General features: G+C 40.8%; 2 protein-coding genes across 4 annotated transcripts in view; one reads left to right on the forward strand and one right to left on the reverse strand.

Moving 5' to 3' along the window:
- klf8 (Kruppel like factor 8) overlaps positions 1-22,798 on the reverse strand; it is a 65,655-nt gene that overhangs the window by 40,480 nt on the left and 2,377 nt on the right. The window lies entirely within an intron of this gene.
- Positions 12,019-21,412, forward strand: LOC130906306 (uncharacterized). Of its 3 annotated transcripts, none has more exons than XR_009061291.1 (2): positions 12,019-19,124; positions 19,313-21,412. XR_009061291.1 is itself a non-coding variant. In XM_057820483.1 (2 exons), exons 1-2 carry the CDS (start codon positions 12,707-12,709, stop codon positions 18,752-18,754), a joined length of 5,994 nt encoding a protein of 1,997 aa, XP_057676466.1. In that variant the 5' UTR covers positions 12,019-12,706; the 3' UTR covers positions 18,755-21,412. The 3 variants fall into 3 exon arrangements, 2 of the variants coding, with proteins under 2 accessions (XP_057676466.1, XP_057676465.1); XM_057820483.1 differs by having other exon boundaries at positions 12,019-12,893; positions 12,948-21,412; XM_057820482.1 differs by having other exon boundaries at positions 12,019-12,316; positions 12,505-21,412.

Consider the following 22,798-nt stretch of genomic DNA (forward strand, 5'->3'; position numbering starts at 1 on the left):
AACGGTTTAGATTTTTTTTTTTAACGTTTTTAGATTGAATTCAATTTTTGTACTTCTATTGGCGTTGGAATGTTTAATCTCCGATTGATTTTAATTTTCATGAGCAAGTTTACATGAGCAACTTTTTTACCATCATCATTATCATTTTTAAAATTCAGTTTAGTTTAATGTTTTTACTGAAATCAATCTTACTTTTTGCAAAGTTATCGAGTAGAGTGGGGTTGGAGGGGTCCATTTTGATTTGCTTGTCTTTCAGACCGGAACACTATCGCACCTTCAAAAAACTGACATGATGCAGTAGTTGCTCCTGTTTTGCTTAGCAATGAACTCTTGACACTGACAACCACAAAAACAAAGCGTCTATCAAAGTTACTCATTCGAAAATAAATAAATAAATAAAAAAGTGAAAGGACACAATGTCAACTACTTCATCCTAAATCATGTAAATCCTACTTTTTTCCCACTCAAGCAAGATTCTGAGCACAGCCGGGAGTCCAAGGCCCAAGTCGTGAAACTAAATAGGAAAGCACAACAGGGGGTCCGGTTGGGAAACTGTAAGGATGGCCAAAACCACGCCCCTCAGGGTAGGAAAACAACCGCTGTTGTTAAGCAAGCAGCTAAAACAAAGACGATCTTACAGTTCAATTGCACAAAGATTGACATCTGGCGAAAAACAAGTTTAAAAAATGAGCGGTAAACGGTCAAGTATAAGTATTTGAAACATCGAACAAATCGTCAAGGATTGACATAGCCGCCGGTGCACCTTTATCAGTGTTGTCGAAATGAACGAAAGTAATCAGATTACAGTAATGCATAACACGTAACTGTAATCTGATTACTTTCGTTCAGTAACAAGCAATCTAACGCGTTCATTTTTCCAAACCAGTAATCTGATTAAAGTTAGTTTCCTTAGTGCCTGCGTGTTACTATTTTGTTGTTGCCTTATAATGTATGTACAATGAAGAATACTTCAGTCATGTACGAAGAGCATTTCAAATAGAAAATGTTGCTCCTTACATCTCATGTCGCGTTTTATCATCGGTATTAAAAAAAAAAAAATGGGTCACGTGTATTACAATGCTGTGTGAGCGCTGTCTGGTGTCTGCGGTGGCAGCCAGCAACTTTGCCTGGCTACCTCATCAGGATGCTAACAAGAGGCAGGAGAGATACTGTTAATCACTGGAAATACAGCCATTGCTTCATTTTTCGGTCCAGTAAAGATGACAAAAATATCTCGTGCTCCACATCCAATCCAAGGAACCACTTGGAATTACAGCACAACACGACAAAACTCGAAACAAAGCCTACAGGTAACGAGACAGCCAGCACTTCAACAGTTTATAACCAGCCTTTACGTACATTTTATAGTTACAGTAAGCATAGGCGGAGTTTGACTTTTGTGGGAGGCGGGGGCGAAACATGCTGATGACCCTGAAACAAAAGTCAAAAGTTTGGACACACCTCATTATTTGTGCGTTTTACATATTTTCAGTACTATTTACATTGTATATTCTCACTGAAGATATCAAACCTATGAACGAATATGTGGAATTATGTACTTGGCAAAAAAAAAAAGGTGAAATAACTGAAAACATGTTTTATATTCTACATTCTTCAAAGTATCCACCCTTGAGATGTGTCCAAACTTTTGGCCTGCCTTTATATATATATATATATATATATATATATATATATATATATATATATATATATATATATATATATATATATATATATATATATATATATATATATATATATATTTGGGCTGTCAAACGATCAAAATTTTTAATCGAGTTAATTACAGCTTAAAAATTAATTAATCGCAATTAATCGCAATTCAAACCGTCTATAAAATATGCCATATTTTTCTGTAAATTATTGTTGGAATGGAAAGATAAGACACAAGATGGATATATACATTCAACATACTGTACATAAGGACTGTATTTGTTTATTATAACAATAAATCAACAAGATGGCATTAACATTATTAACATTCTGTTAAAGCGATCCATGGATAGAAAGACTTGTAGTTCTTAAAAGAAAAATGTTAGTACAATTTATAGAAATTTTATACTAAAACCCCTCTTAATGTTTTCATTTTAATAAAATTTGTAAAACTTTCAATCAAAAAATAAACTACTAGGCTGCCATTGTTGATGTCAATAATTACTTACACAATGCTCATGGGTGCTGAAGCCTATAAAATCAGTCGCACCCAAGCGCTAGCAGAGGGCGGCAAAACTCCATACAACACAATTAACAAGTGAGCGTTTCACTGTACCGTCATTTAAATGTGTCTGAGCGGGGCATATGCGTTAATTGCGTCAAATATTTTAACGTGATTAATTTAAAAAATTAACGCCCGTTAACGCGATCAATTTGACAGCCCTGATATATATATATACAGTATATATATATTCTCCATACAGTATATTTAAGTTTCATGGGACAACACTGACAAAATGACACTCTGACACAATAATAAAGTAGTCTGTGTGCAGCTTATATAATGGAGTTAATTTATTTTCCACTCAAAATAACTCAAAATATAGCCATTAATATCCAAACCCCTGGTATCAAAAGTGAGTACACCCTTTTGAAACTATGTACATCCCTAAATGTCCAAATTGAGTACTGCTTGTCATTTTCCCTCCAAAATGTCATGTGACTCGTTACAGGAGTGCTGTCAGCATTGCTGTAGAGATTGAAGGGTTAGGGGATCAGCCTCTTAGTGCACAGACCATACGCAGCACTTTACATCAAACTGGTGTGCATGGCTGTCACCCCAGGAGGAACCCTCTTCTGAAGACGGCACACAAGAAAGCCTACAAACAGTTTGCTGAAGACATGTCAACAAAGCACATGGATTACTGGAACCATGTCCTATGGTCTGATGAGACTAAGATTAATTTGTTTGGTTTCGATGGTCTCAAGCATGTGTGGCGGCGACCAGGTGAGGAGTACAAAGATAAGTGTGTCATGCCTACAGTCAAGCATGGTGGTGGGAATGACCTGCGTATGGTCTGAACACTAACAGCCTGACCTCCCACCTCTTCAATCTCTTCAGCAATGCTGACAGCACTCCTGTAATGAGTCATATGACATTTTGGAGGGAAAATGACAAGCATTACTTAATTTGGACATTTAGGGATGTACATAGTTTCTAAGGGGTGTACTCACTTTTGTTGCCAGGGCTTTAAATATTAATGGCTAAATTGTGAGTTATTTTCAGGGGAAAATAAATTAACTCGATTATATAAGCTGCACACAGACTACTTTTCATTGTGTCAGTGTCATTTTGTCAGTGTTGTCCCATGAAAAGATATACTTAAATATCTGCAGAAATGCGAGGGGTGTACTCACTTTTATGATACACTGTACATCTTGACACTGTTCGTGTTCAATCCTCGGGTCAAGCTCAGTTGTTGTTGGTAGCTTTTGAAAGTTTAGGGTTAAAAGAATTTCTAAATATTCGTTTTGCCTCCTTAATTTTGGCTAAGCAAAGCAAAGGAACATCTCTAATATGCTAGTCACATGATCTGTTAAAAATATAATTCCTACCAATAGGAAATACTTTGTAGGATTCTTGTTCATTTCGTTGATTTTTGTTGTTGGCTTTACAACTTTTATAGACAAAATTTTAACGGCTAGGTCTTTATTTAAAAGGGGTAGTTCAGAAATTTTGACATTAGGCTTAATCTTCGAGTTAGCGGGGGTTTAATTAGTCGTTGGAGTTGATTTTAACAAATTCAGTGCAGTTTGGCAGTTATTTGTCAGTGCTCCGGAGGGGCTAAGCTAGCGCGAGTCAATGGTAGTTGAAATCAACTCCATCGACTAATTAAACCCCCGCTAACTCGAAGATTAAGGTCGTGTGAAAAATTCCATTAGATGCGATGACATTTTTCTGTTGTCATTCTTATGTTGAGGCAGCAAAGAGAGAAAAATTGGTACAAAGTAACGTATAGATTACTTTTAAAGTAACTTAGTTACTTTGATAATAATCAGTAAAGTAACTAGATTACCTTTTTGAGGCATAATCAGTAATCAGTAATTAAATTACTTTTTCAGGTACTCGGTGACAACACTGACATTTAATTACACATACTCAAATCAAATTTATTTATAGCCCTAAATCATCATACATACTCAAATCAAATTTATTTATAGCCCTAAATCATCAAAGTAAAAAATGTGTGTATATATTTAAGTCATTTCTAATCCAGCAGTTTATTGCCAATGATGAATATACAGTATTCGTCGAGTACATTTTGAGATGTGAAAGAGGGTCATCCTGAGCTCATCTGTGAATTCAAGGTTTGTTTGTTTTTAAAGCATTGATATCAACGTCACTAGATGCGGTTGCTCTGTCAATCTTCAAATAAATTATTAATTTATTCACTGCCATTGACAGTGATCGACATCAAATCCATTTGAACTGGCATCGCTGGCACTGAGTGACCATGTTTTACTGCCATTGATGGCGCTAGACATCCAATCCAATTTGACTGGGGGGCTGGAGGTGATTGAAGGATTGCCGCCAGCCCTCCCAGCCAAAACGTCACAGGCCGTAAATGGCAGCAAATGAGTTAATTTGCCATCAAAAGCTGTTTCCGTTCTAGTTTTTGTTGTCTTATAAGGTGTCACAAAAGATTTTGAAAAAAGTCCTGCTTGCCATATTTGGTTTCACAAAAAATGAAACTGGTGTTTTTGGTAAAGCCAAACAAAGCTCTACAGCTGATACAGCCTAGAACCAGAAAAAGCCATAGAATCAAAAGTTTTTCTTTTAGTGAAAGTAGAGTCTACTCTTTCTTTTAATAGCTATCGTTACTTCGTCGCAATAATCTATGGTTCTTGAAAACTCTGCCAAAAAGAGTCCACAACGTCGAGTATGATGGCTTTGAAATCATCCGATAGTGAATGACTTAATTGTACAAAATCCATTTTTTATCCAATGATTATGTTCATCGATACTTGATTCAAGTTTAAACACTTTTTTAGTCACAAGTGCAAAGGTCACAACCAAGAGACAAAATGCATGATGGCAACATGAGAGGCGTGTTGGCTTGAAAACTGTCTTCACATTAAAAAAACGAAGCAAAACTGTCAGCAAAAATAAAATTAAGCTTTATCAAGAGTTAATGTGAGGACGAACGAAAGTCCGGAACCAGTGGAAGGATTAGCCAATAATTCCTCAAGGTTTGTTTTGACTTAATCTGGCGCCCCCCGCTGGTGGAGACTTTTTAAAAAACAGCAAAATCAAAAGGGGAAAACAAAATCCAAAACGCTGATATTGAGAAGTCATCTAGATTCCAAGTGCGCCCACTCGGAAAAGGCAACAGTGGGAATCTTCCGTAAATCCTACTTGGACTAGGCGGTCTGGGTGGAGGCCACTGTGGGGTGGGATTAGGGAGGGGGGGTTCAGTTAATGTGCAAGACCTTATGAGGACCACTGCACTGCGAGAGGAGGGGTCTCATGCTGTGAGTGCAGAGTTCCAGGAACTAGAAAAAAAAGGGCGGGGTGGGCGCGACCCTGTCAGCGTGTGATCTCCACACAGGAAGTCAGTCTGGAGGGACGAGGATGGGGGTTGGTTCACCAAAGAGACGACTGAGAATGGAAAGACAAGAAGGAAAAACCAGAAGTGAAGAGCCCTGACGTTGAAAATAATACAAATGAACTCTTTGGCTGCAATTGACAGAAAATAAAATGTACCGTATTTTTCGGACTATAAATTGCATTTTTTTTCATAATTATTTTGGTGTGTTGGAGTGACACTGATGGTTTGGTAAACTTCTTAGCATATTCTTTATGCTATAGTTATCTGAATAACTCTTAATAGCTATGGCCACGTTCGCATTCTGCCTTTGGCAATGTGTGTTCAATTGTATTATTGACCTTTTTATATTGAAATGCATGCTTTTAGTTTGTGGCGCTTTCACGCCCACGTGGGGGCGTACTTGCACTTGTTTACGTAAAGAAGCGCGCTCACACGCCAGAAGAAGACGGACAGCTACGCAGCTCTGAGTGAGTGGGCGATTTAGCGAGAGAGAAACACGGCTGCGAACCTACGTTCATTGTTTATGCTTGTAAAATATCCCTTCAGAGGCAACACCTGTGTGTATCATCTTTTCTGTTGTTGTGTGTTTTCCACCCGCGATCGGACACTTAGAGCCAGTTGTGTGGTTGTTTGAACGATGTGCTAATGCTAGCGAATGCATGCTAACCGTTTGTGTCATTGCTGTAATAGCACCTAATTTATTTTCATTTATTTACGTTGATGCGAACCTTTTTGGTATCAAGGACGAAATTGATTCAGCAAATTATACGGACATCCAGCATCGTCATTTGGGAGTTTAGCTCTCTGCATAGCCAGGACCGAGCTGTAGCGTCCTGGTGAGGACAGTATATTCGCATTTCGTTGTTCATGCATCATGTAACATTATACTGTACACTTCTTCAGCATGTCGTTCTCTATTGTATTTTCATATTAAATTGCCTTTCAAGATAACATCTGTTCTATGTGTTGGATTTTATCAAGTAAATTTCCACTAAAAATGCTACTTATACTCCGGTGCGACTTACCGTATTGGCCCGAATATAAGACAGTGTTTTTTCATTGAAATAACAATGAAAAAGAGGGGGTCGTCTTATATTCGCGGTCTAGACATTTTACCCATTCACGACGCTAGATGGCGCCAGATATCATTGAAGCGGTGTTCTGTCATGACAGATCTCAGCTACTCTCCCCATTCACGACGCTAGATGGCGCCAGATATGATTGAAGCGATGTTCTGTCATGACAGATCTCAGCTACTCTTTTTAGTTTAACCAGTTTGCATTATTTTATTGCAATGTTTTTCCTTATTCAGATTTGTTTCAAGACTACAGTTAGAGTTAGACTTCACTTTGATGGTTATGCAGTTAATGCAATTTTGTTGTTTTATCACAATAGATTGGTTTATTTACATTTCAAAAACCAGAAGTCATTCATTTACGAATGTGATTGCATTTTAGTTTATATATTTAAATGTTCAGACATTAAGATTTGAATGAGGCAAAATAACATGCTTTTTCTCTCAAATATATTGTTAAAATCATTTGTTTCGGATGTACTGTAATTATTTTCTGTATCAAAAATAATTTGGTGTTCAAAAAGTCTTTTTTCAAACTTGAGTCTTGAATAATCAGGGCCGTCTTATATTCGGGCCAATACGGTATATATGTTTGTTTGTTTTTATGGCTGGTGCAACTTATACCCAGGTGCGACTTGTAGTATGAAAAATACGGTACTACAAAGGTCAAAATAAAAGATATAGCTCTACTAAGAAACACTTGATCTCCTGGTATCTTGTTGCCGAGGAACTGCTTTGGAGTGCGTTGAGGAGCTCCATTTAGCTAGATTATAGTGCTGTTTAATTGAAATAAAGCGCTTCACCGCCATCTCGTGGCATTCATAAGCAATTTGTTGCCAGGGTTGACCGGCACATGAAAAAAGTGCACTGAAAAATAATGAACAGATTCATCTTAGTCCCACCATCCCATTTTAAGATGGTCCGATTGAAGTATTTCTGGAGCGGGCTTCAATCGCGTCTCCGTAACGGCGCTTTTTTAACAAGCTATTTTTATCGGCTAAAAGGCCAGCCGAGCATGAGCAGCGTCCACGCGTGAAGCAACCAGAGGATACAGAAGAGTCCTCGTCTGAGGTATGATGATCATGTTTCAGTGCCATTGACGGCAATAGACAACCGATTTATTTAAAATGGTAGGAGATTCTGGCAGCGAACGCTAGCTGCCAGATTCTCCTAGTTCAAATAGATTGGACATTTATAGTCGTCAAAAGCAACCAAAGGGTTTAGTCCTTGACCGACTCTTCTTCTTTGTCTTCTCTTTCTTTTTGATAAGTAGAGCTCAGTGCTTCACCCACATGTTGTGGCACAACATGGTACTACATTGAAAGTTTGCAACTCATATTACGGGACTTGCCTGCAAACTGCTAAAAAAAATGTTTGAAAATGTATCAAATATGACTTCAAGTGGTCCCAAAACCAAATTTTGAGACAACACAAAACACGACAATTTACAAGTCTTTAGCTAATCTTTGCATCATTTCCCACTGTGATTAGCAGATTAGCATATTAGCATAGTTCCATTTAAGCGTTATTACATGCGCACCCCCTTTAAAGCGTGAGAGAAAGAGGGCGGGACACCGGAGTCTAAGTGGGTCAGCGCTCTGCTCGCTCGCTGTCACTGCAACCCCCCCCCACCCTGGTCCTCACCGTGTGTGTGTGTATTTTGAGTGGGGGGTGGGGGATTGCCCCCTGCAGGATGCACACATATGCGTTCAGAACGCGGCTGCCCGCTCCCACGAGCTGCTTGGAGGCGGCAACTTCCCCCAAGGCACCCCAGCAAAAAAGGTATACGCAAATAACATTGCAGGAGATTTTTGTTTTTGGGGCGTGAGTAAAGAGGGTAAAAATACAATGACTGTATGCTCAGGGTTCACGTCAAGTTCACCCCAAAGAAGTGGTTCTGACACATTCAATTATATTGAGATATAGATAAAAATAAATACGGGATTGAAGTAAGATGGGTCAAAAACAAATCATGTTTTGAACGATTTGATTAGATCATTACTCAACCAATGATGTATTGAACCAAGTCGATGCAATGCTACACCATTAGTGGAGACTAAGGGCAAACCAATTTCCTCCAACAAGAGACAAAGGAATATGTCGCTCTTAAAGTGGAGAATTACACTCAACAGTCTCCCCTTTGCAGCACCTTGCCCACAGTCTCCTATTGGATAAAATGGGTCTCATTCAGTTTACAGTGCTTTGGGTTTTTGCCGTTTCCAGCTGACAAAAACATCTAGCGTCACCTGCCAGAGTGACTTATCGCACTTATGTACTAAACTCCCCAATCTCTCCTTTGCTTCACTTTGCCCTCAATCACCACTACCAGAATGACAATGCATAAAAAGACAAGGATGTATAGGTGTTTTATGTGACCTCATGCCACTTCCTCCCAGTGTTCCGCCATTCTGGTCATCTACTAAAGGTAGTACACACATATACAAACACGTATCACACTATACCTTTACATCGTTCTTAAAAAGTTCATAATTCATGGCTGCGTTCGACTTTTAACCCCCTCAAACACTGGACCAGTTCAGAAGAACTGTGTTGCATTTGGTTGCAGAAATTGAGAGGTTCAATGTGAAAATCTGTACTTTTATCAGATAAACCAGGTGAAGAAGTAGCGTGATGTGGCTTGCAGCAACTGAACAAAAAACTTTGTTCCAAACTACACATCGAGGCGATGTCATGTTCATTTTATATAAGGTATGAAAATGTATGACCCTTCCCCAATGTTAATGGTACATGTTATTGAAACACGTTTTCAGGAACAAATACGGATCAGTTGAACCAAACTGCATGCATGCCTGTTAATTAACCCAGCTGTATTGTCCATTTTGGCCGTCTAACACAAATGGCTGGAGGTTCTTTTAGAGGTGGCATCGGTGAAAAGCCTCTATTAGAAGCTACTACGTTGAGTAACTGGTCTTTCATGCTAACATTAGCTTATCCTGTCACTGTACTTAAGCTCCAAACACTGAGGCTACGTCTCCACTAGGACAGATAATTTTCTCCATGGTATTTTGCCAAATATTTTTATACCTGTCCACACTTACGTTTAAGGTACCAGAAACTCATTACTCACCGGCGGCAAATTTCGAAATTACTACACCTTCTAGACAGCCATTATTTTGTGATCACTGTTTTTCGTGAACGCATTTGAATGCATCACGCAGGAGCGAGAGTGAAGGGAGAGCACGCTCGGCTTTTACGAGCAGTCGCCAAGTAGTGATTGAAATAAAATAAAAAATAAAAAAACGAAAGCCTGACATCGTTACTTGGGATGTTACAATCTATGCTCAGTTGCGCTCTCACCACTTGGAAAATAACAAATAAAAGCATATGGTGTGGCACTGCGTATATTTCCTGGAAGCCGCAACCAGGAGTGCTGGTGAATAACAGTGGCAATCCTGGAAATGGCGACAGTTTTGACAGGCAGAAATGTCATGCAAAAAAACTGATCGCGCGCCTCTTTGACTGGGAGTACCACGCGGGTCACTTTTCGGGGTTTAATTTTCCTCTACGCATTTTTATATACAGCACTCATGTTTGGTCGGCATTGAGTTGGGAGGGGCTAGCCCCGCAGCTGGCTGATCGGAGACAACGCGGGAGACGAGCTCTGTAAATAACGCTCATCTCCGTGTCATCCGCGATTGGAGGACCACAAATGGGCACTGAATTGAAGCATATTTTTGAGACGTAGTTTCAAGGTTCAAGAAAAATTTGTGGAGAAAAAAAAAAGAGTAGCAGGAATGTCATGCCATGATCGTACGCCTCCATTGTTTATGATGCCGTCATGCTGCACTAAAAATGGCGATGGCATGACGCCACTTCCTTAGTATCTGACTGTTGTACGGAGACAGCAGTCCATATTAAGCGGCGGGTAATATTACCTGCCTACATTATCCATCTAACAACTAATGCGGATAATAGGCATACTTGTGTAGCCGACATGCCGTATAATCCAACTAATTACACGTTTAAGGCCATTATCCATCCTAGTGGAGACGTAGCCTAAGAAGATACTATGTTGAGTAACTGGTCTTTCATGCTAACATTGGCTTATGCTGTCACTGTACTTTAGATTCAGATTCAATCTGAAGTGACTTTTGAACGTCGTTACCCTGCATGCGACAGGCAACCTCCTGCTAGATTGGATTTATAAGTAATAAGTTAGATGGGAAAAACAGGAGGTATTTTTGTGTTTATTTCTGGGACAAGTTATGTAAGGTGGGAGGAAATGTGACATATTTATGTCACACTGCTGTTGCCATAGTGTGCACTTCCTGTGGGTGTGGTATTACAGTATAAAAGGAATCTCTGTGATGTGTCGGTGACACATATGCTGAGAAGCACGCTGAATAAAGAAGTATTGTTCCATTCAAGTCTCGGCCTTACATGTACTTAGATTAAGGAAGTACATAACAAAAAAGCTCCAGACACTGAGGTATTGACTCGTTCACTGCCATTGATAACGATAGACGTCCAATCCATTTCAATTGGGAGGGATGGCAGCGATCATCTGCCGCCAGTCTCTCCCAATTCAAATGGTTTAGACGTCTATAACCGTCAATGGCAGCCACATAGTTAAATTCTGGTCTCCACTTCGCTGTCCTTAGTCTCTTACTGGATAAAATGCCTCTCATCCCGACTGCTGCATTCACTGCAGTGTTCTTTCTGCAATTTTATGGTCAAAAACGACCACCCCGGTACGACGAGGCCAGTCGACAGACGCTGGCGCACATAAGAGTGTAATGAAACACCGGGTGTGTCCTCCATCTGGCGAGCAGCAAGGCAAGCCGGCTGCGTCTTATCACACCACACCCTGCTGACGCAAAGCCGACCGCCACTTCCCTACACACCCTCTTATCCGCACACGCACACAGTAGACAAAGCATACACACAGAGCAAACAAACAAACACGCTTGAGAAGGTTCAGAGCTTCTGTGGTGAGATGCTTCCTCAAACCGGCGAATGCAACACACTAAGATAACAGCAGTCATTTCACTTCTCGGAGGAATTTTTTTTCATCCAGGAGGCGACAAAGTATGGAAAATTGTATGTGTGCATAAAAATAGCAATAGCGTGTGTCAAAAAGTTCCTTGTCGCAGCTGAAGGAAATGAGGCAACTTCTCACCCCGTTCACTGGCATTAAAGCACTGTCCTCAGTGTGATATCATGGAAGTCATCACATAAAGTAGACAATATCGTATCCATAACTCTTGTTGTAGAGTATCTATTTTTTAAACATGATCATTGCACAATGACTTGGGTGGATTTTTCTTCTCATTCATAAAATTAATACTTTTCAATGGTGATAAATTGTTGAATCAGTCATTTCCACCCCAAATTGTGAATGAGTTTGAACTGTGTGTGTCATGCCTTTTTGTTAAAAAGACAAAAGTAATTCATAAGTTAATAAGTTAGTTAAAATTCTATAAGTTAGTTCAAATGTAAATATTGTAGTCCAAAGAGTTCATCTAAAAATGATAGCGAGTGAGACCTCGCCTTTTCCAGCAAACGTGCATTTATGTTGAAAGCAAGAGCATCTGTCGCAATTAGCGATCTTTGTCGCCAGCCTTTTTTCCTCCTTCCAAGCATGTTTCTCAGCGCCCGCGAGGCTTAAAACATCGACGAACTTGCTCTGCCGGCTAAGCCTTGGCTAACCTTCGTCTTTGTGAGTTTTTAGTTGGTTTGTATGTTGAGTTTGAAGGAAAAATGTGTGTTTTGTTTATGGCGAACTTTTTCGTTATTCATTGATATGACTGGAGACATTGTGTTTGTGCTAAGCTACTCACACGTGCAAGATATTAATGTATAACATTTTGAATGTATTATTAATTTATATTTCGTATTGTATTTCAGTTACCACATCACGACAACAACACACGTTATACACTCAAATTGAGACCTCCATAAAATCAAGAAAAGTACGCCTTGTCTTTGGAGAGTTTCATTTATTGGTTCGCTGGCTGTATAGCAACACACGTGACGTGTTGTGAGGACAGCACAGTAAAAAGACGATTACTCAGCGGGCTCCAGCAGCACAGAGCTATATCGAGGCAACATGAGTCTCCGCTCAGGAAGAAGCTATCTGGGAGGTTACGACCAACAGACTGAAGATGAAGCAACCCTCCAGCCACAAATCGACTCGGAAGACGAACTGGACGCCGGGACAGCCACAGATCGACTAGACCCTACAGTCCAGCCGTCGTCGATGGAGCAACGTTCTTCACCTCAACAGCGGTCTTCACCTCAACAGCGGTCTTCACCTCAACAGCGGCCTTCACCGCAGCAGCGGTCTTCACCTCAACAGCGGCCTTCACCGCAGCGTCAGCCTTCACCTCAGCAGCAGCCTTCACCGCGGCGACAGCCTTCACCTCAACAGTGGTCTTCGCCTCGCCAACAACTTTCGCCTCAACAGTGGTCCTCGCCTCGACGACAGCCTTCACCTCCACGCAGCACTAGGTCCAGCGCTCCCAGTCGGCGGTCACACTCATCTTCATCGTCGGTTTTCTCAGCAACAAGGGCTTACGCCAAAGCTCAGGCAGCCAAGGCCCAACTTAGCTTTGCTGAAAAGGAAGCTAACATGATGAGGCAAAGAGCAGAATTAGAGGCTAGTCTCCACGTTCTGAAGTGTGAAAAAGAAATAGCTGCAGCCGAAGCTGAAGCTGCAGCCTACGAAGAAGTAGAACGTCAGAGCGGGGAGTCAGACATAGAACCTCAAATGGAAAATGTGCCTTTGAATTCAATACAGCGCACTAGTGAATATGTTGAACAGCAACACAAATTATTAGTGCCATCAAAAACAGTAGTTAATAGCTCGAACATGCAAGTCACAAATGAACATGTCAGAGTTAAAGCCGAAACTTCGCACGTCTCAGAACCCACGATTCAGGGCGTCAAACACGAAATGAAAATAAATCAAAATATAAATAACACCCAATCTTTGAACCCACACGCTCATACGTTTCAACCGGCAAAAAACAACCAAATTGAACTAAATGGAGCAGCAGAGTTCGCTAAATATCTCATACGCAAAGAATTGGTCAGTACTGGTTTACTGCAATTTGATGATAAACCAGAAAACTTCCGAGCTTGGAAGGCGTCCTTCGTCAGCTCGACAAAAGATCTGAATTTGTCCGCTAGAGAGGAATTAGACTTACTAACAAAGTGGTTGGGGCCAAAATCAGCAGAACAAGCTAAAAGAATCCGCATAGTTCACACTCTTAATCCCGCTAAAGGTACAAAAATGATTTGGGAACGCCTCGAAGAGTGTTATGGATCCTCAGAAGCGATCGAAGATGCACTTCTAAAAAAGATAGAAGAGTTCCCAAGACTAACAAATAAAGATCCAACCAAGCTTAGAGAACTTGGCGACATCTTGTTAGAGTTAGAGTGGGCAAAATCAGACGGAACACTTCCAGGGCTTGCGTATCTTGACACGGCACGAGGGGTAAGGCAAATAGTTGAAAAACTCCCCTTTAATTTACAAGAAAGGTGGACAGTAGTGGGCTCACAATATAAAGACACTTACAGTGTGCCGTTTCCCCCTTTCTCAGTTTTCGTGCAGTTTGTACAGCAACAGGCGAAAATGCGAAATGATCCGAGCTTCGCCTTATACAACAGTAACGCTCAAACGTCCAGCCGCACAGAGAGGTCGACACCACACAATCGTAAATTTGCTGTGACAGTACACAGAACAGACGTTGCAATCGAAAATCAGAGTGGGCCTGACCAAAATAAAATAGAGGAGCCAGATCGGCAATGCCCAATTCACAAAAAGCCACATCCTCTCAAAAAATGCAAACTGTTTAGAGACAAGCCTATGGAAGAGCGCCGCGCCTTCCTCAAAGAGCATCGCATTTGTTATAGGTGTTGTGGCTCAGTACAACATGTTGCAAAAGATTGCAAGGTGGCAGTCAAGTGTGTTGAGTGCAACAGTCCTAACCACGTGTGGGCACTTCATCCAGGTCCCACTTCTGTTCCCAAAAATGACGTCTCAGAAAGTTCAGTTACTGAGCAGGAAACTGCAGTGCTTTCCATGTGTACGGAAGTATGCGGTCAAAATGAAAGCCCTCGCTCTTGCTCCAAAATCTGTTTAGTGAGAGCTTATCCAGAAGGCCAAAAACACAAAATGCTAAATATGTACGCAGTGATCGATGAACAAAGCAATAGGTCCCTGGCAAGAACAGAGTTCTTTAATTTGTTTGAAATCAAGGCCAAACCTGCTCCATACACCCTAAAAACATGTTCTGGAAAGGCAGAAACCTCAGGCAGAAGAGCAGCAAACTTCTTCATACAGTCAATGGATGGCAAAACTGACATCAAACTGCCTCCTTTGATTGAATGTGACTCAATACTCGATGACAGATCAGAAATACCATCACCTGAGATTGCAAAGCACCATCCTCATCTCTTCAGAATTGCAGACAAAATTCAACCCATTGATCACCACGCTCCAATCCTTCTACTCCTGGGAAGAGACGTTCTCAGGGTTCATAAGGTACGTGAGCAGATTAACGGGCCCAACAACGCTCCCTACGCCCAAAGACTGGATTTGGGTTGGGTTGTAGTGGGGGAGGTATGTTTAGGCAAGATTCACGGCAACACAGAGGTCAATGTTTACAAAACGCACATGTTGGACAATGGGCGCGCAACCTTTCTTCAGCCATGTCCAAATGTCATTACTGTAAAAGAGGACCATAGTGTTGGGATTGAGCAAAACATACTGACAAGTACAAACAGAATGGACTCTGTAGACATCACAGACAAGCTAGGTCAATCTGTGTTTGACAGAGATGAATCAGATGACAAGGTAGCACTGTCCATAGATGACAAAACCTTCCTAACGATCATGAAGAACAACGTGAGCAAAAACAAAGAGAACAATTGGGTCGCTCCTTTGCCTTTCCGCAGACCAAGGAGGAGGCTTCCAAACAATAGAGATGCAACCCTGAAGCGTCTCTATTCACTTAAAAAGACTTTGGAAAAGAAACCAAAAATGAAAGAGCATTACATCCAATTTATGCAGAAAATGCTGGATAATGATCAAGCTGAACTTGCACCGCCTCTACCTGAAGGTAAAGAACACTGGTATTTGCCAACATTTGGCGTATATCACCCGCAGAAACCAGATCAAATTAGAGTCGTGTTCGATTCTAGTGCAGAGTGTGATGGTACGTCCCTTAACCGAGTGCTATTAAGTGGACCCGATCTGAACAATTCCCTGTTAGGTGTCTTGATGCGATTCCGGAAGGAACCAGTTGCCTTAACAGCGGACATTCAGCAAATGTTTTATTGCTTTGAGGTGTGCGAAGACCACAGGGACTATCTTCGCTACCTCTGGTTTAAAGACAATGACCTTACAAAAAATGTAGTGGAATACCGAATGAAAGTACATGTCTTCGGTAACAGTCCATCACCTGCTGTTGCCATTTACTGTATGCGCCGGGCAGCAGAGGAGGGTGAGCAAGAACACGGCACAGATGCTAGACAGTTTGTCGAGACACAGTTCTATGTCGACGATGGACTTACATCTGTCCCCACTCCAGAACATGCAATTGACCTGTTAACAAGAACAAAAAGCTTGTTAGCAGAATCCAACCTGCACCTTCACAAAATTGCATCGAATTGCAGCTTGGTCATGGAAGCATTTCCTATGGAGGACCGTGCAAAGGAACTGAAACATCTGGACCTTGGAGTTGATCCCCTTCCAGTTCAGAAAAGCCTAGGACTTTGTTGGAATTTGGAAACTGACAGTTTCACTTATCGCGTATCCAATGAAACAAAACCATTCACACGCAGAGGAGTGCTATCGACAATCAATAGCCTCTATGACCCGTTAGGATTTGCTGCTCCTATAATCCTGCAGGGCAAGGCACTGCTCAGAGAACTGTCATGTGATGAGAAAGACTGGGACGCACATCTTCCCCCTGAAAAAGAGCAGTTGTGGATCTCGTGGAAAGACTCTTTGAATGCTCTTGAGGATCTGGAAATAAAAAGGTGCTATGGGCCAGGTTCAGTGAGTACTATGCAAAGTCATGATTTGTTTGTTTTCTCAGATGCATCAACTGTGGCGATAGGGGCAGCAGCTTACCTGCGCTCTGTGGACAGTCAAGGCCAATATCACGTAGGCTTCGTGATGGGAAAGTCTAAACTAGCTCCTCGTCCGGCACACACTGTTCCTCGGCTTGAACTTTGTGCTGCCGTGCTCGCAGTAGAGATGTACGAGTTAATCCGAGATGAGATGGACATTCAAATTCACAATGTCAAGTTTTTCACCGACAGCCGTATTGTGTTAGGATACATACATAATTCTTCGAAAAGATTCTACATGTATGTAGCCAACCGAGTCACACGAATTAGGAGATCTACACAACCAGAACAATGGTGCTACGTGCCAACAGAGTTAAACCCAGCAGATCAGGCGACTAGGTCACTCCAAGCTGCTGAACTCAAAAACAGTAACTGGTTCACCGGGCCAAAATTTCTGTATTCAAATGACTCGCCCAAAGTCAGTCAGTTCCCACTTGTCGAACCCGAAAATGACAAAGAAATGCGTCAAGAAGTAAAAACGCTTACTACCTCAGTACTAGAGTCAGAGCTTGGTTCAGAGCGCTTCAAAAGGTTCTCAAGCTGGACAACAGCATGCAAGGCAATATCCAGGCTCATTCAATTTGTTGCCCTCTTTAAGCAAAGAAAAGCAGGGTTTTCAAGTCACATAACAAGTATGGAAGAATTCACTCAAGCCAAAAATATCATTATAAGATCAGTCCAGCAGGATGCATACAGTGGGATCATTAAAAAAGTAAAACAGGGGAAAATGATTGGTTCAAGAAAAGAGACACTCATGAAACTTAACCCAGTTTTGGACAAGGATGGACTTTTGCGAATCGGTGGGCGCCTATCTTCTGCTGAACTTAATGAAGATGAAAAACACCCTCTGATCATCCCATCTTCCAGTCACGTAGCCACACTCCTAGTGCGACACTTCCACGAACAGTCTGCTCATCAGGGACGGCACATCACAGAAGGAGCTGTCCGTAGTGCTGGGTTCTGGATAGTGGGAGGTAAGCGGCTCGTTTCTTCTTTGATACACAACTGTGTCACCTGCCGCAAGTTGCGTGGCAAAATGCAGTTTCAGAAAATGGCTGATTTGCCTGCTGACCGAGTGACTCCAGAGCCCCCTTTCACAACAGTGGGCTTGGACGTGTTCGGGCCATGGACAATAGTTACACGTCGCACGAGAGGTGGCAGTGCACTAAGCAAACGGTGGGCTGTTATTTTCTCATGCATGACAACTAGGGCCGTACATATCGAGCTAATTGAAAGCATGTCAACTGACAGCTTTATAAATGCATTAAGGAGATTTTTTGCAGTTCGTGGGCCAGCTAAACTTTTGCGTTCAGATCGAGGAACTAATTTTGTTGGAGCTTGTAAAGAACTGGGCTTGGACACTGATAAGTCAGCTACAGGAAAGTTCCTTCAAGAGAAAGGATGTGCATGGACATTTAACCCACCTCATGCATCCCACATGGGAGGGTCTTGGGAACGTCTCATTGGGGTAGCTAGGCGCATCCTGGAAGTTATGTTGACAAAAAATGCTCAGACCAATCTGTCTCATGAGATTTTAAGCACATTCATGGCTGAAGTGATGGCTATTATGAATGCAAGACCTCTAGTCCCAGTGTCCACAGATCCTGAGTCCCCAACAGTACTCACTCCAGCAATGCTACTAACTCAAAAGGCAAGTTCCGTTTCAGCTCCATCCGGAAACTTTTCCCAGGGTCAGCTAAATGGGAAACAATGGAAACGGGTCCAACATCTGGCGGACACGTTTTGGAAAAGATGGAAAATGGAATATTTGTCTAGCTTGCAAAAACGTTCAAAATGGACGAACAATCAACCGAATGTGAAAGAAGGAGATATTGTCCTGTTGAAAGATGCTCAAGCACACAGGAACGAATGGCCAATGGGACTGATAGTTAGAACTGTACCCAGCGGTGACAATAGGGTCCGCAAAGCTGAAGTGCGGATCGTGAGAGATGGCACAGCCAAAGTGTTCTTAAGACCTGTGTCAGAAATTGTTGTTTTACTTTCAGATATTAACTGAATACCACATGTGATGTCATATGTTTCTCGTTTAATAGTGATATAATGTAATTATATCAAGCGGGGAGTGTCATGCCTTTTTGTTAAAAAGACAAAAGTAATTCATAAGTTAATAAGTTAGTTAAAATTCTATAAGTTAGTTCAAATGTAAATATTGTAGTCCAAAGAGTTCATCTAAAAATGATAGCGAGTGAGACCTCGCCTTTTCCAGCAAACGTGCATTTATGTTGAAAGCAAGAGCATCTGTCGCAATTAGCGATCTTTGTCGCCAGCCTTTTTTCCTCCTTCCAAGCATGTTTCTCAGCGCCCGCGAGGCTTAAAACATCGACGAACTTGCTCTGCCGGCTAAGCCTTGGCTAACCTTCGTCTTTGTGAGTTTTTAGTTGGTTTGTATGTTGAGTTTGAAGGAAAAATGTGTGTTTTGTTTATGGCGAACTTTTTCGTTATTCATTGATATGACTGGAGACATTGTGTTTGTGCTAAGCTACTCACACGTGCAAGATATTAATGTATAACATTTTGAATGTATTATTAATTTATATTTCGTATTGTATTTCAGTTACCACATCACGACAACAACACACGTTATACACTCAAATTGAGACCTCCATAAAATCAAGAAAAGTACGCCTTGTCTTTGGAGAGTTTCATTTATTGGTTCGCTGGCTGTATAGCAACACACGTGACGTGTTGTGAGGACAGCACAGTGTGACTCATCAATGTTCTTCCTATTTCTGTCCTGTGATAAACTCATCGGCTGCGATTGACAGCTAATGCTCACGCTCTCGGTTCAGTTGGATAGGACGTCTATTGCTTTCGATAGTAGTGAAATAGTTCAGAGCAGTTCTAACATTCAGTTAGGATTCATAAATATCTTTTTTGTCCAAATTTGTTTATTATACCGTTATACTGTTATGTTCTGTGTCGTGTTATCATCATAAGGCAAGTGACTATTGTAGTCATTTAAAAAAAATAATTAAAAAGTAGCCCAATAAAGACCTGGCGTCCACATATAGTACATGGACATCAAATTTTGGGTCAGGTAGGCCATAATATTAACAGGTATGCAAGTGTGGCCTACATGTCCCTAAATGTGATGTTCACATATATGGATGCCAGGTCTCAGGAGTTATTTTACTATTACTAATCACTACTGTATTGGTAAACTGTGTATGATTTTAATTTATTTAAAGAAATACAATTATGAATGAAATGTTTTTAAAAACACAATTTGGTAAAACTATCATCAATAAAAGCAAATACACTCTAGTTAGTCCTCAATAACAGTCTAAGTTGATGTTTTTTTTTTTTTTTTTTTTTTTTTAAATTATAGTTGTATTTAGCACCTTGCCTGCAATTGAAAACAATAGACGTCCAATTAATTTAAACTGTGCAACTGTGCACTCGACACTTTACAAAAGCTGTTCTTAGCCTGCTGAATTACCGTATTGGCCCGAATATAAGACTGTGTTTTTTGCATTGAAATTACACTGAAAAAGGAGGAGGTCGTCTTAAATTCGCGGTCTAGACATTATACCCATTCACCACGCTAGATGGCGCCAGATATCATTGAAGCGATGTTCTGTCATGACGAAGCTCAGCTACTCTTCCCATTCACGACCCTAGATGGCGCCAGATATCATTGACGCGATGTTCGGTCATGACATCTCAGCTACTCTTTTTAGTTTAACCAGTTTTAATTATTTTATTGCAATGTTTTTCCTTATTCAGATTTGTTTCAAGACCACAGTTACAGTTAAGACTTCACTTTGATGGTTAATGCAGTTATTGCAATTTTTTTTTGTTTTATCACAATAGATTGGTTTATTTACATTTCAAAAACCAGAAGCCATTCATTTACGAATGTGTTTGCACTTTAGTTTACATATTTAAATGTTCAGATATTAATATTCGAATGAGGCAAAATAACATGCTTTTTCTCTCAAATACATTGTTATAATCATTTGTTTCGGATGTACTGTAATTATTTTCTGTATAAAAAATAATTTGGTGTTTAAAAGTCATTTTTCGAACATGAGTCTTGAAAAAGAGGGGGTCGTCTTATAATCAGGGCCGTCTTATATTTGGGCCAATACGGTAATTAATGGCATTTCATTTCATTTCATTTCAAAGGGTAGAATGGATTCAATGTATGAAAAAAAATTGAACAAACAGCTTTAGCAATAACATCAAGGAAACACTGTTTCTTGATTTTGCAAGCCAAAATAATACCAACAACGCATCCCTTACACTTGTACGTTCAGTAGTCGACTAAATTGTAGCACCGCATTAATTTCAGCTCTGTGCTTCTGCCACGCGCCACCGCTCGTTAATCCTCGCTGACAACGTCTCGACTCGGCGACCCAAGCGTGCAGCCACCCGCCGGCGGCGACCCTCGGGCCGGCCCTGGAGCGCTCGGCCCATTCCTCACGTCGCGTCGTCCTACCTCGGCGCTCATTTATCTGGACGCGCATGCGCACGCAAAAGCGAGGTGGCCAGCTGGCCAACTAACCAGTCATCCGCTCAAGCCACCTGATACCAAAATACTGAGCCACCGCATGAAACAAGCTTCTCCCATATCAGCCTCTCTCTGCATGAAGCTTCCATAACCTTTCCTGCCCCGTCAACACTGCACACACGGTCAAAAAGCAAGGAGATACAGAACAGGTATTTTAGAAAAACAGGATTAGACAGAAGTTTCAAAATGAAAATGGACTTTAACTCTTACAATTCTTGTCTAACGAAGACCTTAATCACTTTTACCCAGAGACATGTCATCTCTCAGTCCCCAAATGTCAAGATGACAAGTGTGACAACACACACACACACACACACCCACACACCCACACACACACTATCTAAGGACTGTGATCAAACTTTGTTCAGCCCTGTTAACGATTGACAACTGCGTGCATCACTCTCCCCCCTAAGTTAAATCATATGCACATGTGATAAAATCCTACCTAATTTTGGGTAAAACGGTGTTCTTTCCAGGATTCTGATTACAGCAGGAACCTGAGAAATTCCATCATCCTAACAAGGAACGGTGGTCCCTCAACAATAGCAGCCCCACAATGGTAGTCAACCACCACATTGCGACATGGACTTTTTCCCCACTGTATTTTTTTATCGATTTTTCAACTAATAATTCACACTATCAAAAACAGTACCATAAAAAAGACACCAGAACACAAAAAACCCAACAAAAAAACAAACAATTGTTCCACTACAATTATGAAGCTCCAGCTTCACTTTTTTTTCTCTCTCTCTCTTCCTTCTTTCCTTTTCTCTCTCTCTTCCTTCTTTCCTTTTATCCTCCATAACACAGAATCACAGTTCACAATTTGATCCGGTGGACCTCTGACATGGACTTTTTAAAACAAAAATTATAAAACTTTCTATTTCCTAGCAGTCTTACAGATAGACACACAAAGACAAAACGCGTTTCGTATGGACTGGTGTATTTATTTTTGATTGAAAGTACTGCCCAGGATATCAACAACGATAAAAATATTGGATATGTTATGTAGGTATCATTAAAAATGAATGAAGTCATGAAATAGTGGTCAGGTCAGCTGTAAATCCCGGGAAATATCAGGGTTTCCCCTAGTAATAGATGATTGTGGCATACCGCCACACCAAAATAAAAGCCGCCACGCCTTGCAAATGAGATGTGTGTTTTTTTTTTTTAAAGATTTAAAGATACATTCTAATTTATAATTTGTATAATTTAACAATACGTCTACATTAATATATAGAGCTCAATATTTACGCATTATTTGCACAAAGTAGTCTGAACGAGCACGTCAAATACAAATTGTTACTTGACACGCTTTATTTTGAAAATCACATCGGTTCTCTTGTTACAAGCGTGTGCCTGACTACGTTGGCGCAGAGTTCGGCAGAATCCACTAAAAGGTATTTCAATGAATGTAATTCTGGTTTAAGCCTATGAATGAAAACGACCTAATATTGACATTGACATAATGTTGCGTCCCAGCATAGCATTTGTTCGTTGTTCATGTCACTGGTTGTAATTTCAGAT

This window comes from Corythoichthys intestinalis, chromosome 18 (assembly GCF_030265065.1).
Source record: "Corythoichthys intestinalis isolate RoL2023-P3 chromosome 18, ASM3026506v1, whole genome shotgun sequence".
NCBI lineage: Eukaryota > Metazoa > Chordata > Actinopteri > Syngnathiformes > Syngnathidae > Corythoichthys > Corythoichthys intestinalis.

Coding starts and splice junctions, on each gene's coding strand:
- LOC130906306 (XM_057820482.1), top strand. CDS start 12,707: ATGAGTCTCCGCTCAGGAAGAAGCTATCTGGGAGGTTACGACCAACAG.